The sequence below is a fragment of the Trifolium pratense genome, linkage group LG3 (genome assembly GCF_020283565.1).
Source record: "Trifolium pratense cultivar HEN17-A07 linkage group LG3, ARS_RC_1.1, whole genome shotgun sequence".
NCBI classification, from domain to species: domain Eukaryota; kingdom Viridiplantae; phylum Streptophyta; class Magnoliopsida; order Fabales; family Fabaceae; genus Trifolium; species Trifolium pratense.
In genome coordinates, this window is record NC_060061.1 from 9192004 (window position 1) to 9208575 (window position 16572).

Sequence of the window (16572 nt, forward strand, 5' to 3'; positions counted from 1 at the left end):
ATCTATCAAATTTCTCTTTTGTTATTGTCTTTCATTTATTTAATAGTTGTTATTATTGAATATGTAGTAGTGTTGTTGGGAGTTTGTTTGCAATTTTGTCTAGCAGCCAATATATAAGACCAATCTTGCAATTATGTCTCATGGTTTTTCAACCTATTGAACATGCATCAATGTAAGAAAATAGAAACATTGTAACTTAAAAGTTAAAACCATTCAATCATTTGCACCAGCACAAACAAAACTTACATTGAGCCAAATTTAAAGTACAATAGTCAATAAGTGATAAACAAGTTCAATTTGATGAAAAAAAACTTAAGAAACCATTCAAATTTTTTTATTCTTAAGTTTTAGCGCATATCACTCAGTAAATCAATATTTGGTTTCAGTTGGGAGGTGTCCAAAAATAAGCTAAATATAATATTCAGAGCATGACTTTTCTAATGTAACCAAAAATTGTGCTAGCTTCAAAGTACAAATGTGAATTCTAATATAACAACACATGACAACATATTTATTTAAGCTAGGAACCATATTACAAATGGTGTATAATAAGTGTACCTCTGTTTTGAGCTAGGAACCATTATAGGATTGCTTTAAAGCTTCAAAACAATGGTTGCTACCTTAAGCCATAAGTACATCTATGCACATTGCTGACTATAATTGTGTAGACTACTCTTTGCTCCAATGGCGCCATTGTCTAAAACCCTTGGAGAGTATAAAAAAAATGTGATAAGTTAATTAGAGTACAATTTCAATGAGTTTTATAAACCTCATTAAATGGTCCAATACACGTCTTTCATTAGTCAATAAGCGTCAATACAATTTGGTATGTTTACTAATATTTGGGGACTAGCTACATATGTGGCTGCCTTAGATAACCTATGAACAACTTTATTTATTTTCGTCTAATGAATTCAACACACTAAAATTATTATAGAAAAGATAGAAAAAACTTCTACAATGAGCAATAATCTCGCTGAACTCGGAAACATCATGTTTATTCGAGTGGATGCTGTCCACCACTAATGTGGAATCACACTTAGTGTCACAAATGTTCTCTCGAGGAAGGACTTGGCTAGAGAAAGTCTTCCCCAATGCAAGTATCGTTGCCTTCCTTGGAACAGAAGCACGCGTAGCTCCCACACCATTATGTGCGGAATTTCCATTCAAATCGCCTTGTGGCAACTTTTTGAGGTTTTAAGCAAACACTAGTTCTTGCATTGTGGAAAAAATTATAAAACTTAATGTTATAAGTTTTATAATTTTTCCCACAATAAGTTTTATAATTTTTCCCACAATGCAATATATACAAATAATTGTTGATAAAAAAAGTTAGTGATGAACCATGTCCAAAAGGAAAAAAAAATTGTTATTGAACATGCAATGTTGTCCATGATTTTTTTTTTTAGAATTTTTAAGTAACGCTATGAAAGTACGTGCAATGTTGAAAGAAAACAAATATAATTTCAGCCCTCAATAAGTTTGTATTGGTATTAAAAAAATATTGTACTGTATTTTAAAGAAACTTTTCTTACCTACCGGAATCAAATATCAGCAGGGTTTGGGAGTGCTTTTAAGAAATTAAAAGGTTAATTAAATAAGTTTTTTTTTGTCATTAAAATATAATAAATTATAATTTTAGTCCATAAAAATAAAATTGATATGTTTTTGTTTTCTCAAAAAAAAATATTTTGTTTTTAATTTTTAATGGACATGATTTTAACATGTTTTTTATGCTTTTTAACATAACATAGACATGTTAATTATTCATCTTAAAATTGAGAAAAGAAGAAGTAAAAAAAAGTAATTAATAAAGCACCGGGTTTTGGGATAGTGGTGAGGATTTTGTAGAGTATGCATGAGGTCTTAAATTCGATCTTCATTGACAATATTTATAAACAAGAAAAAAGGTATTAATAATAAAATAAAAAGAATATATAATGGATAAAAACTCGAATCTCTTGATAATATATGATGATTGCATTTCAATATTTCATTATAACATAGAGTAATAATTTATCACTTAATAGAAAAAATAACAAAGCCATTTTTTTTTAACACCAAATTTTATTAATAACCTCAAAACCATACATACCAAGGGAGGGAAGAAAGAGAATACAAAGAAAGCAACAAGGAACAACAAACTGCTCCTCAACACACCAAAGGGAAAACACCCAAACAAAAGGGCAAACAAAATAACAATGTCATTGAAAACTCACACACATAAAGTAGAGTGACCGGAATTCGAACTTTGATCATAACGCCCGATACTAACAATTTGGCATTTCTGCTAAGTTAACTAATCTTATAAATCGGTACAACAACATTTAACGTCATTGATACACTCCGAATAATTCATATAGCCAACTTGGTCGCAAGCTTCTTCACAAGTACTAAGACCACCTAAACATGGACCAACGCATTCGACAATTTTAGCTTCAGTTTTGTGAATACCTAATGAGAAGCATAAAATAATTAATTATTGTAAAATATATGAATATGTTGAAAATAATAAATGGAGGAATATTAACCTCTTGGCTAATTGTCTACATACATGTTGAGAATAGAAGAACTACCATCAAGATTGCCATGAAAAAATTCTGTTTGTGAGCCATTTCCATGTATTTTCTTTCTTTGTCGTAAAATGATATTTTGCAATGGAGAAAACTTATATAAAGTTCCTTACCTCCTGTTTTTACTGTTTTCTAATCAAAACATGACACATGTACGTACTACTTCATCCACATCATCTTAATAAACTTAACAGCTTAAATTTTTTGACGTTTCCCATGTTATTGCGCACAATCCGTTTTCCAACCAGCACCACATCGCAGCCGTCACCCACGTTTACTATTGTGCAGGCTGTATCACGCAGGAAGAAAGGAAAGCATGTGTTGTGAGGGTGTGTAAACTCAACAAGAACAAACCTTATATAAAATAAGGGAGGATAAGAAACAGAGGTTGATCAAGGATAACAATTTTGTTTCATTCTATATTCTATATTTCTATAATAACATTTCAAAACAAGTTTGGATTTTTCGCTATGGATAGTTTCATATTTTCTTCGATCAGCGAGTCTGTTATGCCTCAGGAGGTTGTCCTCCATGCCATAGCAATTGTCTTCTTATGGTGTGTCTGTTAATTTGCAAAGGCGGTGTGAAACGAGTTTGGGTTCTCTCCATTTATTATCCCTCCATTTATTCTCAATCCAGAGAGAGATGGACACATTAAAAATTAGTGGGACCCATTAAAAGTGGATCCCACTAATTTGTGGACCCCACTAATTTTTTCTTGTGTCTATCTCTCTCTAAATGGAGAATAAATGGAGGGATAGTGAACTCGTGTGAAACATAACAGAAAAACTAACGCATTTAAATGGTGGTGTAATTTATTTATTATTAAAATAAAGAAAAAAAACAGGTGTCTAGTTATGATTTGGGAACAGTAAAAATAGGAGGTAAGGAACTGTAGGTAAGTTTTGTCCTTTTGCAATTGCATGTGAATGTGAAAGTTGACCATATTATTTATGTATGTGTGTATATATGATAAATTATATCCGACATGTATACTAAATACATATTAAAACTACTTAATTTGTTTGACCAATTGGTATTCATCTAAGTACTGATTTGAATCCTTGAGTGAGGAAGCTACTACGGATAGATAGAAGGGGAATGTATGGATGGAGTCGAAACGGTAGATGTTTCAGACGTGGAAAGAGAGGATATTAGGGGAAGTAATCAATTTCCACAAGCTGTCCAAAATCAGAAATTTAAAAATAAGCGCGGAAATGGAAGAATGAGTGCTAAAAAAGTGGAACCTGTTATAGGAAATGCTGTTAAGGAAACACGTGAAGAAGGTGTGGAAAAAATATACTTACTTTTCTTTAACTAGAACATCGACCCGTGCGGTGCACGGGTCTGATTAGCTGTAAGTTATATAATGATTAAATAAGATATGATAATTCCAATAATGTAAGGTATATGAAAAAATTTGAGTAACATTAAACGGTAGTTCAACAATTATTTTGGAAAAATATTCATACAAAGAAAATTATGTTATATTACGGAAGACTTCCTTATAGACCACATTCGAAGTCTTAGTCGTATCTTCATCGTCGTCATCAATGATCAATATTTTTAATCCCTTTCTAGAAGTAACTCTTGAAATTGCAACATACAACTGACCATGTGAAAACACTGGCGAAGGAAGATATATCCCAACATGCTTTAAAGATTGTTCCTGACTCTTATTAATAGTCATCGCAAAAGAAATCATTATAGGAAATTGTCTCCGTTGAAATTTAAAAGGAATTCTCACGTTAGATGGTGTCAGAGAAAATCTAGGTATGAAAACCTGATCACCAATATTACTTCCTGAAATAATTTTTCCTTCAAGAGCACGTTTTCCCAATCTCGTAATAATAAGTCTTGTTCCATTGCATAATCCTAATTTTTGATTCAAATTCCTTAATAGCGTAACTGGAGCTACAACTTTAAGTCTCAATTTGTGAATTGGAAGTCCTGACGTAGAAATCGTGTTAAAAAATTTGGGAGTATGAACATCATTCACTGTCTGACCGTTTACATTTTGTGTGAGTGGAGTATCATAACTCAAATATGTTTTTTCTTCACCAGGAATTAAATCCAACACATAATCATTTATTGTGTCGACTATTGAATTTTTAGGAGCTAGTATAGCTCTATTTTGGAAATATGTTATATCGTTCATGTTTTGTAAAAGTTGGGGATAGGTGCTTTCAACGATAGAAGCAAGAGGATCACCTGAATTTGGAATCAATAAATCTGATGGAATGTCAAGTTCTAAATCATCGTCGTTGTCATCTCCAATTTCTCCATCGCCAACACCCAAAACTCATTCAGAAAACAATCTTCTTTGTTCAACGTCTGCACTCGAAGCACCACCGAGAAGCCTCATGTTTTTACTCAATGTTAAAACTTCACAAAAATTCCAAAGAACCGAAGAATTAATAGTAGCATGAACAACTTCTGACCTTGTACCTTTGGGTATTACTGGTAGAATTTGTCTAAAATCTCCGCAAAAAACAACAACTTTTCCACCGAAGGAAACGTGTTTATTTTTTTCATCAACATACTTGAGAATATATTTTAAAGTTTGATCAACAGCTTCGAAACAGTGTTTGTGCAACATTGGTGCTTCATCCCATATAATGAGCTTTGTTTTTTGTATTAATAGTACCAAAGGGCTTTTAGGAACTATGATACATGTTGAAAACTCGTCAACATTTAGAGGAATACAAAATCTTGAATGTGTTGTTCTACCGCCAAGTATAAGCAATGCAGCGATCCCACTTGAGGTAACTGTTAAAACTATCTCACCTTTTGAGCGTAATGCGGCTGACATGGCCCTCCAGATAAATGTCCTCCATGTACCGCCATAACCATAAAGAAAAAACACATCAGGTTTGTTTTCGTTAACTCATGTCATGATTGTGTCATATACTTTACGTTGCTCAATTCGTCGTGTATTAAACTATTTTGTATATCAGGAACTAATAATGTGTCTGCTCTAGGCATTGGAGGATAATCTTTTAAACTCTTCCCACAACTACGGAACATCATCTCAATATCTGCTAGTGCATATTGTATTAATTGATCATCGGTTAATATTAAATCTGCAATGTTAAAATAATGAATGTGATTAGTGACATGACTATGGTTGTGTTTGGTTGTATTGCAAAAAAAAATTGATTTAGCAAAATTGAGTTTGATAGTAACTTTCCAAATCGCACGTGATAATAACTTTACAAATCTCACATGATAATTATTCTCTAAATTTATGATTCGGTAGAAAAAAAATCATTGATCAGGAAAGACATAAAAATATTTCATGATAAATAATATAGTCAACAATAATTTTAATATGATATACTTTTAAAATTGATGGTGCTTATCAATTATTTGCACATAATTTTAATCATAATTGGTATACTTGCCATAGTGGTTGAAAATATTGCCTTGCACTGAAGGGTTGCAGGTTCGAATCCTAATCAAGACAAAATTGTATTATTTTTTAATAAAAAATGCAAGATAAAATGGAGGGAAAACATGAAAAACAAATTAGGGTTTAAGGTTTGCTTGTGTATTCAAACTTATAATATAAGAGATGAACGAATTATATCTACTCCTGCTTCTTAAGTAACGGATTATACGTAGGAGGATATTTGTTTCTCAAAAATCTCTTTTTTATAACATCCGCTACTTAAATAGCGGATTTTATAAAAATTTATAACATCCGCTTACTTAAGTAACGTACGTTATAAAAATGAGATTTTTGAGAAACAAACACCCTACCAAGATTTTTATAACATCCGCTATAAAAATGAGAAATTTTGGGGAAAAAACACCCCGTCAAGATTTTTATAACGTCTGCTACCTAAGTAGCGTATTCTGTCCGCTACTTAAGTAGCAGCCGTTATAAAAATGAGAAATTTTGAGGGAAAACACACTGCCGGGATTTTATAACGTCCGGCACTTAGATAGCAAAAGGGTAAAATGGAAAATGCGTATGGCGCGCAAGTAACCGGTAGGGTGACAAAAGTAATTCTTTGGAAAAAATGGGAGCAGAAATTTTGGAAAATTTATTGGGCCAAAAACAGCAGCCCGTTATTATTCAAAGTCATACATGTAGTGGAAGATGTTTTCTCTTATGACCCCCGTGATTCTTTTATACTCCAAATATTTCAATTTTTCCTCGCAGAAACCGAATTTTTCAAGTGTAAATTCAGAGTAAATTTTGGTTTCTAGAAACCGAAATTTGTTTTTAAGGCAAAAGAAAATCGGTTTCTTGAAACCAAATTTTTTTACGAGGGCAAAATTGAAAATTTAAATGATATAAAAGAAACACCAACACCACCTGTCTCCTTCTCGACATACAACATGATGAATACAAAAAACAAGATATTTGTGTGGAACTGCACGGGAGCATTCAACACTTCTTTTTATAGATATTGTAAGCAATATGTATCGATAAGCAAGCCTGTTATGCTTGTTATTATGGAGACTCAATGTGATCCTAACAAGTTGCGTTGCTCTTTTAAACTTGCTTGGTTATGAGGAGGAAATACAATCATGCATCATGTAAAACTTAAAGCAACCTTGATTCTCAAAATATTTTTAAAATTGAGTGATAGAACTATTCACGGAACCCGCCACTTTTCCATAAACTTTGTTCTATAACTAAAACTTCGATCCGTGCAGTGCACGAGTCTAATTAGCGGTAATATGTAACAATATAATTTTTTTAATATTAAACATGTTTTGTTTAAACATAAAGAGAACGTTTTTAAACATATTTTTGTTTAAAAAGGCATTTTTTTTATATAAATAAAGGGTAGGAACAACATTTTTCCTTTTTTTCTTGCAAAAAATAGAATTCTCCGTGAACATGCGGAGTACCAAGGACTAGATGGAAAGGAAGGAAGGTAAGTAAGACGTCCATCCAATGAACTCGATCATCTAGATCAGAAACCGAATTGAATACACTATCAAGCGGTTGAGTCCCACAGTGAGATGTTCAATACAGCTGTCTAAAACTATCCCACGTACGAAAAGGAGATGTACACGATAGTGCTGGCAGTGAAAGACTAGAGGCACTATTTGCCCCTCGGGAAGGAGACGCTTTACGAATAGAATAAGCCAGATCAACAAGACTCCTCAGTATCTACAGAGGCAGTCCAAGCTTCAGGAGGCGCGTCATATGAAGTGAGTTTATGTCTAGATTTATATTACTTATATCATTATCTTGCATGACTTAGAGTTTTGTTAACTTGAATGACCTTCAACGAGTTACCATTGGTATTAGTGTTGATTGATGTGTTGTTACCAAAATAAGTGCAATTTTTAAAATGACAAAACTTACAAACAGTACAAACGATTTTAAAATCCTAGACAAAAGTAGCAAGTAACAACATGCATGACTGTGTAGCCGCCTTTACTAACTGTCAATTCTTGAAAAAGATGATATTATTGTAAACAACCCACTTTGTAACCGATGCAATTGGAGAAAATAGCAAAACATTTGGGTAAGTAAAAAAAAGATTATACCTTGTGAGCAGTTCATCGTTTGTCGAGATATAGTAGATAGAGACTAAACAACAAAAACCACATAGCGCCCAACGTACAGACCTAATCACATGTGACCTAAATATAATAAATTTAATCATAAAAGATACTAGCGTACAACTAAATCACCTTGCAAAATTTCCTATGTGGTCCTCATATTTCTAAAACCAACTTTTTTGTCCCATATTTTTAAAGTCAACATATTTTTTATTTTTTAGATTTTAGGGAATAGGAAACACGCGAGGTTTTGGTTAATTATTTAATATTGACCATTAATTTAAGGATCTTGTTAACATGTGCATATAGGTTACATGTTAAGGTATCTTAATATAGAAATTCAACATTTAATGATACAAAAAATTTAATGCTTGAAAAGTTAAAATGTACAAATTCGAAAACATAATTTCTATTTATGCTTCATTAACATGTGCCATATGAGCGCATGTGAACATTCTCCTTAATTTAATCTAATGGATGTGATTAAAAGTTCTCATTATTTTATAGAGTCTAACAACAAACAGTGAAACCGGATGCTAACAGGAAAGACAAATAAAGGGAGAGTGTGGAGTATTAAACTAATATAAAAGACTACCTGACCAATAACGACAATGGGAGTTCCGACACGAAGTACGTGTTCGGTCCTTTCCAGTCGAATAGTCTGCAAAATATTTTTTGCACAACAAAATAAATCAGTTACCGTTAATTGATTTTGTTGTTTATAGAATAATGGGATAGACTATCACCAAAATAAAAATAAAAATAAAAATAGTGAGATATAAGAAAATTGATCAAATACTCTCACCTGGAGAAGTTGGACACCATCAGGTGTATCGCGAATGCAACCTCGCTCAAACTCGTCTAACATAGATCTTCCCACAGCCGCACCATAAATTGGAGCCTGATTCGGCTCTACAATTATTGGTCTTTCAGCAGGTAATATAAAACCACTTGCCCCTCGAGCTCCCACCACACGAACAAGGCCTCTGCTAGAATCCTAATTCGAAACATACAATTGAATGACTTGTAATATATATATATATATATATATATATATATATATATATATATATATATATATATATATATTTATATATATATATATATATATATATATATATATATATATTTATTTATTTATTTAAATTTCAATTGTATACTATTGTAACCCAAAAGTAATCGTGTCTACAAAATGGAAACAGAACTGGGCTGTTGATTTCCATTGTTTTCTATTGTAACCCAAAAGTAATCGTGACAACAAAGTGTAACCAAACTAGAAGTAATCTATCTTTTCGACGCCTGGGCTGTTGATTTCCATTGTTTTCTTATATCCGCTGGGTGTATCTTCCTTTAAAGTCAAATGCACTAGGTTGCGGAATATAGGAAAACCACTTGAATAGCTCTACATAAAAGCAATTCATTGGAAGTCAATTACACAAAGTCATAGCATCAATATACTAAAATTACAAAGGGAAGATTCAGAAACAACTTATTCATGAAGTCCCACAACTTTACCTCCCAAAAGACATGAAATATTATTATTTTAATTGCCTTAAAAGAAAATAACAGCGTCGTAAATGAAAGTACAAACAAATTAACGTTGCTTCATGAAATATCAGGAACAACAGATCAGCACACTCGATTGGTGAAACTTGTAAAATACCTCCCTTTTTATAACTCCACACTCTCTGGTAAGATCTTTTGGAAACATGTATAATCAATTTTTAAACAAATTTTGTTTAAAAACGACATTTTTTACATAAATGAAGGGTGCATTTATCCTTTATGTCTGGATTTATATTACTGCATTTATCCTTTATGTCTAGATTTATATTACTTATCTCTTATATTAGGCAATTCATTTGATTCAATTGAATTCTCTTGATTTTCAAATTCCATTGTTTGAATAAAGTGGTGAAATTCCATCAATTGTAAAATTCGGCCGAAAACCCAAAAAATCAGTCGAAAAACCAAAAATTCCATCAATTGTAAAATTCAGTTAAAACCCCAAAATCGACTATAAACTCAAAAATCAGCCGAAAAACCAAAAATCGACATTAAACCCAAAAAATCGGCTGAAAACCCTAAAATCGACCGTAAACACAAAAAATCGGAAGAAAAACCTAAAATCGACCAAAAACCCTAAAATCGACTATAAACTCTAAAATCGGCCGAAAAACCAAAAAATCAGTCGAAAAACTAAAAATCAACCCTAAACCAAAAAATCGGCTGAAAAACTTAATATCGGCCAAAAACCCAAAAATCGACCGAAAAACCAAAAATAGACTATAAACCCAAAAATCGGCCGAACTTTTTTGGGTTTATAGTCGATTTTAGGGTTTTTGGTCGATTTTTGGTTTTTCGGTCGATTTTTTATTTTTCGGTCGATTTTAGGTTTTTCGGCCGATTTTAGGGTTTATAGTCAATTTTTGAGATTTTGGCCGATTTTTTGGGTTTATAATCGATTTCTGGATTTTGGTTGATTTTAGGTTTTCGGCCGAGTTTTTTGGGTTTAGGGTCGAATTTGGGTTTTTCGGTATTTTTTTTTGTTTTTCGGTCGGTTTTTGGGTTTTCGACCGATTTTTTTGGTTTTCGGTCGATTTTAGGGTTTATAGTCATTTTTTGGGTTTAGGGTCGACTTTGGTTTTTTAGCTGATTTTTTGGGTTTTCGGTCGATTTTAGGTTTTTGGCCGATTTTTTGGGTTTTTGGTCGATTTTGATTTTTCGGCCAATTTTAGCGTTTATCGTCGATTTATGTTTTTAGGCTAATTTTAAGTTTTTCGATCAATTAGTATTTTTTAGTTTTCGATCAATTAGTATTTTTTAGTTTTCGGTCAATTAGTATTTTTTAAAAGTTTATAGAGAAGAATGAATTTAACTTGAACAAAATACTTGATAAATTTTCATCATTTTGAAAATTCTTAAATTATCATCCAAACAATGGAATTCACCTCAAATCATTTCAATTACCTCAAAACATTACTTTACCTCAAAAATTTCCCCTACCAACCACACTCTTATGTATCCCTATTTTTCTATTTTTGTTGATCCACAAAAATCTAATACTCTTATGAATTATGTATCCCTTTTTTTCTTCTTCTCATTTACACTAAAATCTTGTTGGAAAAGATTGCCCCAAAAATAAACTTGTTGGAAAAGAAACTTCCAACTGAAATTATTCTAGAACAGCTCTTTCTTGATGATAATCGAAATTGATATGCACTAGCACTTGTACACAAAAAAAAATGATATGCATGCACTTCACTATGTATATTAATTGAACGAATAATATTGCATTTGTTGAATTGTAGTCTTTGAAAAAATTGAATGTTGTAGATGTTCGTTCCATCTTGATCCGCATCCTTTCTAGAGGCACATTATATTCATTCATATCATTATCGAATAATAACTATAACTAGCCTCCTTTACTAATTAATCACGTGCAATAATAAACTATAAATATAGTAACTAAAATTAAGACAACATATAACGGAACAAACAACACAACCGCAACCAATTTTCAAACACAGCACCTTAGAGTTAAAAATGGCATACCAAAACCGGAACCACGACGATTATGGTTATGGATGGGGTCACATACATGAAGTTTACGAACCAATAGCGCATCCGCGACATCATCATCAAAAGCATCATGTTGCAACATACGAGGTACCCATAGCCGAGGCAGATCAATCATGTTATGTAAAGAAGACTCGTCGTGAGATTGAGACTAATCGACAAGGTACGAAATTTGGCTATCAAAATGGCACTACTTATGAAAGTATTGATCAAGAGGCTGAAGCTTTTATTCAACATGAACATAGGAGGATGGAATTAGCCAAACTCATGTCATCATTGAAGGCTCCTTAATTGAGCATTTTCAATCACATGTTTCACCATGCATGTGCGGTAGCAGATTTATGTTCATCCGCCCCTGCATGGTGCAGACATAAGTGATATGTATTCCTTTTAATGTATATTATTAATTAAATAAAATGGTTAAAAGATTTTGAGGACGAGATTTATGTAAAAATGTTTTATGAAAAACTTATCCCTCATTTTCTTTTAGCTCTATTTTAAGCTATAGTGTTAAAAACAATAATGTACACCCCAAACACTTGGACATGTATTCTTTGTTAACCTAATTAATACATCAATCAATGAAATAAGTTGGCAAAACAGATTGAACTACATTTTATTTTTTTGATAGATATTTTTCTTCTGAATTACAATGTAATTTTTTCTTCACATTGAATGTTAATTTATATAATGCTCTATCTAGGAATCTAAGTTACTCTTGAAAGTAATTACTGTCTCTTAGTTATGAAGAAGCAAATTAGAAAAATCAATTCCCTTGGACTTGTAATATCCCCTTTCTGCATTTGTTAATCTACCTTGGAACATTCTCCACTCCATGCCACACCTCTCCTTAACCTGTCATCAATAATACCATGCAAATTATGCTCATAACAAAATCAAAGTCGATTTAATAAATATATATTGTCACTGTAAATATTTTTTACACTGTCAATTAATTATAATCATCAGATCATAAGAAAACATGTTTGCATTTTGGAAAATTATAATCATCAGATCATAAAGAAAACATGTTTGCATTATGGAAAGTTTATAACATACCGCACGCCATGCCGTCTTCCCAGTTTGTGCTTCTCCCTATCAACACACATGAAAACAATTAAGTACAGTATTAAATTTATAAAGCTTCATTAACTTGAGTTATATAATAATTAACATGAAACATATATAACATATTAACATGATTAGTCATAGACATAGTAAAAAATTTACCTGATCCCCTAGTGATGGAATACCTTGGTGAACAATCCATTGAGCATCAACAACTCCAATCTTCTCATGGGCAGGCTATAATATATGACAGATAGTATTAACTCAATATTCCATAAAATAACACAATTACAATATATAATAAGGTAAATAAAGCTTAATTACCTCAACACATTTTCTAAAAGCAAAATCAAGACCCCAACCATGAACAAATTCATTCTGCAAAAGCCAATATTATGTTACAGCGATAATCAACAACTAATGGATGATATTTTTAAAGGACACTAAAAAATTCATGGACCGCAAATCAATCATAACCGATAGATTATTAAATATTTTTTTACTTTAATCATAACTACTTTTAAATTCAAAGATATCGTTGGTTGTAATTGGTCGACAGTCTAAATCTGACGGCGTATCAAAATTAAACTATTTGAGTTAGGCAGGATAAAAAGAGTGAGCATGGAACCTGAATCATGTACCACACACAACGCCACGCATCTCGCGAAAACACAGGAGCCATAATCTCAACAAATGCTGCACAAGGAGGAAGAAGAGGGTATTTACACTTCCCTGGTTTCTCTTGTACTTCTCTAATAGAAAAACCAAACAAATAAACAGTTAATCACACATAAACTCATTGTTTAATATAACACACACCACAAGATAATTTTGACTCATCATTAATTCTTACTTGTGAACTTCACTATCATTTATTCTCTTTGTCATGTTCCAAATCAACCCTTTTTGAGGTTCTAAAGCTGGCTGTGAAATCTCCAAGCCATGCTTTTTCACCAGTTTTATGTATCTGCAATTTGAATTAAAGATGCATATGAAACTTATACGATTAAGCACAATAAAGAGTAGACGAACGAATCAAGACATTGAGCTCTAGTGGTTAATGAGATCCCCCTAGGACGAATCGTTCGGGAGAACCGGAGTTCGATTCTTGGTGGGAACAATTATTGGCCAGACTTTACTCACTTCGCGACCGAACTCTGGACTACCGGGCCCCCTTCCCCAGGAACAAGAGGGTTAATATCAAAAAAAAAAGTAGACGAACGAACGTGTTACTGCTCGACTTTCTATTAGTATATTATATATCAATACTTATAATAATACTTACTCTTCTGCATTAAAATGCTCAACCCCTAGGTCTTCATCCCACATGAAAATATACTCATATGATGCCACAATGTCTGGATGCAGAAACCTCTTAGCATACCACCTAAGAAGATAAACAAAGAACAAAAAACTTAGAGTTTGGTAAACAATATAATAATGGAAAATGTTACGATGAAAATTTGTAATCAAAATTGTAATAGCAAGAAGAGGATTTAGTTACCACTTGGTTTGTTTGGGAACACTCACATGAATAGCCTGTTTTGACCACTCAAATTCGTCCCATTCAGTTGTTCGACCATCGTAATGAAATAGTAGAATTGTGAAGTCCTTTGAAAACTGTTCAAATTTCATAGTTGTTTAGTTTAAAGAAACATACACAAGATTATGCAAAGATAGAGAAAGAGATAAAAGACCTTTTTCACAGCTGCATTGATATTCTTTTTCTGCTGATATCCAACGGTGAAGGTCACAAGATACTTTGGCTTAGAGGTTAAATCCTACAAGTAGAAACTTAATCAAATTCTCTGTACATAGAAAAACCTATCAGCTAGATGTAATATGGACATACGTAGTAAACTAAGGGTTTGTTTGAATTGACTTATTTGAGTTTATCTTCTGACATAAACACTTGTGAGACTATTTGAGAGAGCTTATAAAGAACAGCTTATGACATGTCCATAAATCGTTTTCATCTTATTTCCATAAGTTCTTCATGATAACTTATGAAAATAGCTTAATAAGCTTATAACTTATATAAAAACAGTTTGGACTTTTTTTTTTTTTTTTTTTTTATAAAGAGGTGCAACACAAGGACTTCCCAGGAGGTCACCCATCTTAGTACTACTCTCGCCCAAACACGCTTAACTGCGGAGTTCTGATGGAATCCGGTGCATTAGTGCTGGTTCACATGTTGTCATAGAAATAAATCACACATAAGCACTCATATAAAAAACGCTTATGCTATAAGTGCTTGATTAAGCTGTTTATTCAAATAGAGCTTACGTCTTCTCACATAAACAGTTTAATTATACTGACCTCATCGGGAAGACCCCATAATCTGCGCAAGTAGAAGTCTGATTGAGCATTAACAATCCCAGGAGGTAATCTTTCTGCACCTCTAGGATTATCTGGAACCCAAATCTGCACACAATCATCAAAGTAAATGGCAATTATTTGATTATCATGCAGACTTATACAATTCATATTTTCAAATATTATTACATAAGATGAGAATCACAGTTCAAATCCTTCTAGCAATAATCTATTATAAGATGCAAACCTTAGATGGGTTATTTAGTAACTGATCTTGTGAAGAAGTGCTGTCATCATTCTTCATGAAAGTCGACCAAGCATCGCTACCGCGAATGCATGATAAATCAATTGATGGAAGCAAACTAGATGGGAGATTCAACTAAAAAAAAAAATAAGCATAGTTAAGAATTCCATTCTTAAATCAAATAACATCAAAACATGAATAAAAATACTCAAAATTTCAGCACCTTTGATGTTGGCAATGTTGGGAGTGATAGTCCTATAAATAAGCCAAGAAATCCTCCAAAGAAAAATATCACAATAAGCCTCATACTTTCATTTGGTTTTCTCTTGGTAAAGCTGCAACCATTAAACATGCAATTTTTTTATTAAAGTGAGTTACTATAGCATATGCAAAATTCTTAGGATCAAATCAAACAGAATAATAAAAATAGACATTATCTCAACATTAAATATATAGACCTGTGACTGTGAGTAACATACCTCATTATATCCAAAATTTTCTGATTGTATACTCCATATAAGAAAACCAAGGTATTTATTTGTAAGAGCTACTTAAAGTACAAAGAAGATTGAAACTATAGAATGATTCAAAAGAACAAGAAATATCAAAACATGAAAGAAAGCAGTGATTATAAGTGTAACTCAAGATAGCAACCAAAGTTGAAACAAATGAAGCATGTGATTTTCCACTAACAATTCCGCAAGTTACTTAATTGGTCTGTTTTATAAAATAAAAATAAGCAACCGTGTAATATCCACTAGTATTAAATAATAGGTGCCACTTTCTTTGTAATACAAGAAATATTGTAGGAACATTGAGATTAAAACAAAAATGGATTATACTACTAACGTTGATTATGGTATAGGATTTTCTTAACTATGTTAAAGGCTAGCAATTGAACATAATCTTTGAGACATTTTTAGACACAACACAATGGTTATTTTATTTTTCAAAAAAGCTAATTTAATTATCCCTTATTAATGTAAATTGATCATCATTTAAAAAAAGAGTCAGGATCCGTTGACACCAACTAGTTTGACACCAAATGTTACACCTCTCAATAACGTTTTAACCGATATAAATTTTATAAAATCCACCGTTGGATTGAAAGTTTACATCATATAGATCATTTGTGTAAAATTTCAAATAAATCCAAAATCATTTGATATGTTATTGAGATACATCAAAATTAACGGTTTTTGTATTTTTTTAAATGCCGTTAATCTTTATGTGTCTCAATAGCATATCAAATGATTTTGGATT

The 16572-nt window shown here is 32.1% G+C and overlaps 1 protein-coding gene and 1 pseudogene across 2 annotated transcripts; both read right to left on the bottom strand.

The window, feature by feature from the left end:
* Nucleotides 1-12136: 12136 nt before the first annotated feature.
* On the bottom strand, nt 12137-16009 carry LOC123917020. 2 transcript variants are annotated; one of them, XM_045968624.1, is made up of 13 exons: nt 15789-16009; nt 15533-15644; nt 15313-15444; nt 15069-15173; nt 14447-14530; nt 14254-14369; nt 14035-14136; nt 13603-13716; nt 13378-13501; nt 13074-13127; nt 12912-12986; nt 12741-12776; nt 12137-12536 (listed from the first exon to the last, which is right to left on the bottom strand). In XM_045968624.1, exons 1-13 carry the CDS (start codon nt 15791-15793, stop codon nt 12420-12422), a joined length of 1176 nt encoding a protein of 391 aa, XP_045824580.1. In that variant the 5' UTR covers nt 15794-16009; the 3' UTR covers nt 12137-12419. The 2 variants fall into 2 exon arrangements, with proteins under 2 accessions (XP_045824580.1, XP_045824581.1); XM_045968625.1 differs by lacking the exon at nt 12137-12536 and adding an exon at nt 12553-12665 and having other exon boundaries at nt 12712-12776.
* Nucleotides 14830-14944, bottom strand: LOC123919204 (annotated as a pseudogene).
* Nucleotides 16010-16572: the final 563 nt, after the last annotated feature.

Coding starts and splice junctions, on each gene's coding strand:
- LOC123917020 (XM_045968624.1), bottom strand. Junction 15,445..15,532: donor CAACATTGCCAACATCAAAG/GTGCTGAAATTT, acceptor TTTTTTTTTTAG/TTGAATCTCCCATCTAGTTT. Junction 12,987..13,073: donor CTTTTAGAAAATGTGTTGAG/GTAATTAAGCTT, acceptor CATATATTATAG/CCTGCCCATGAGAAGATTGG.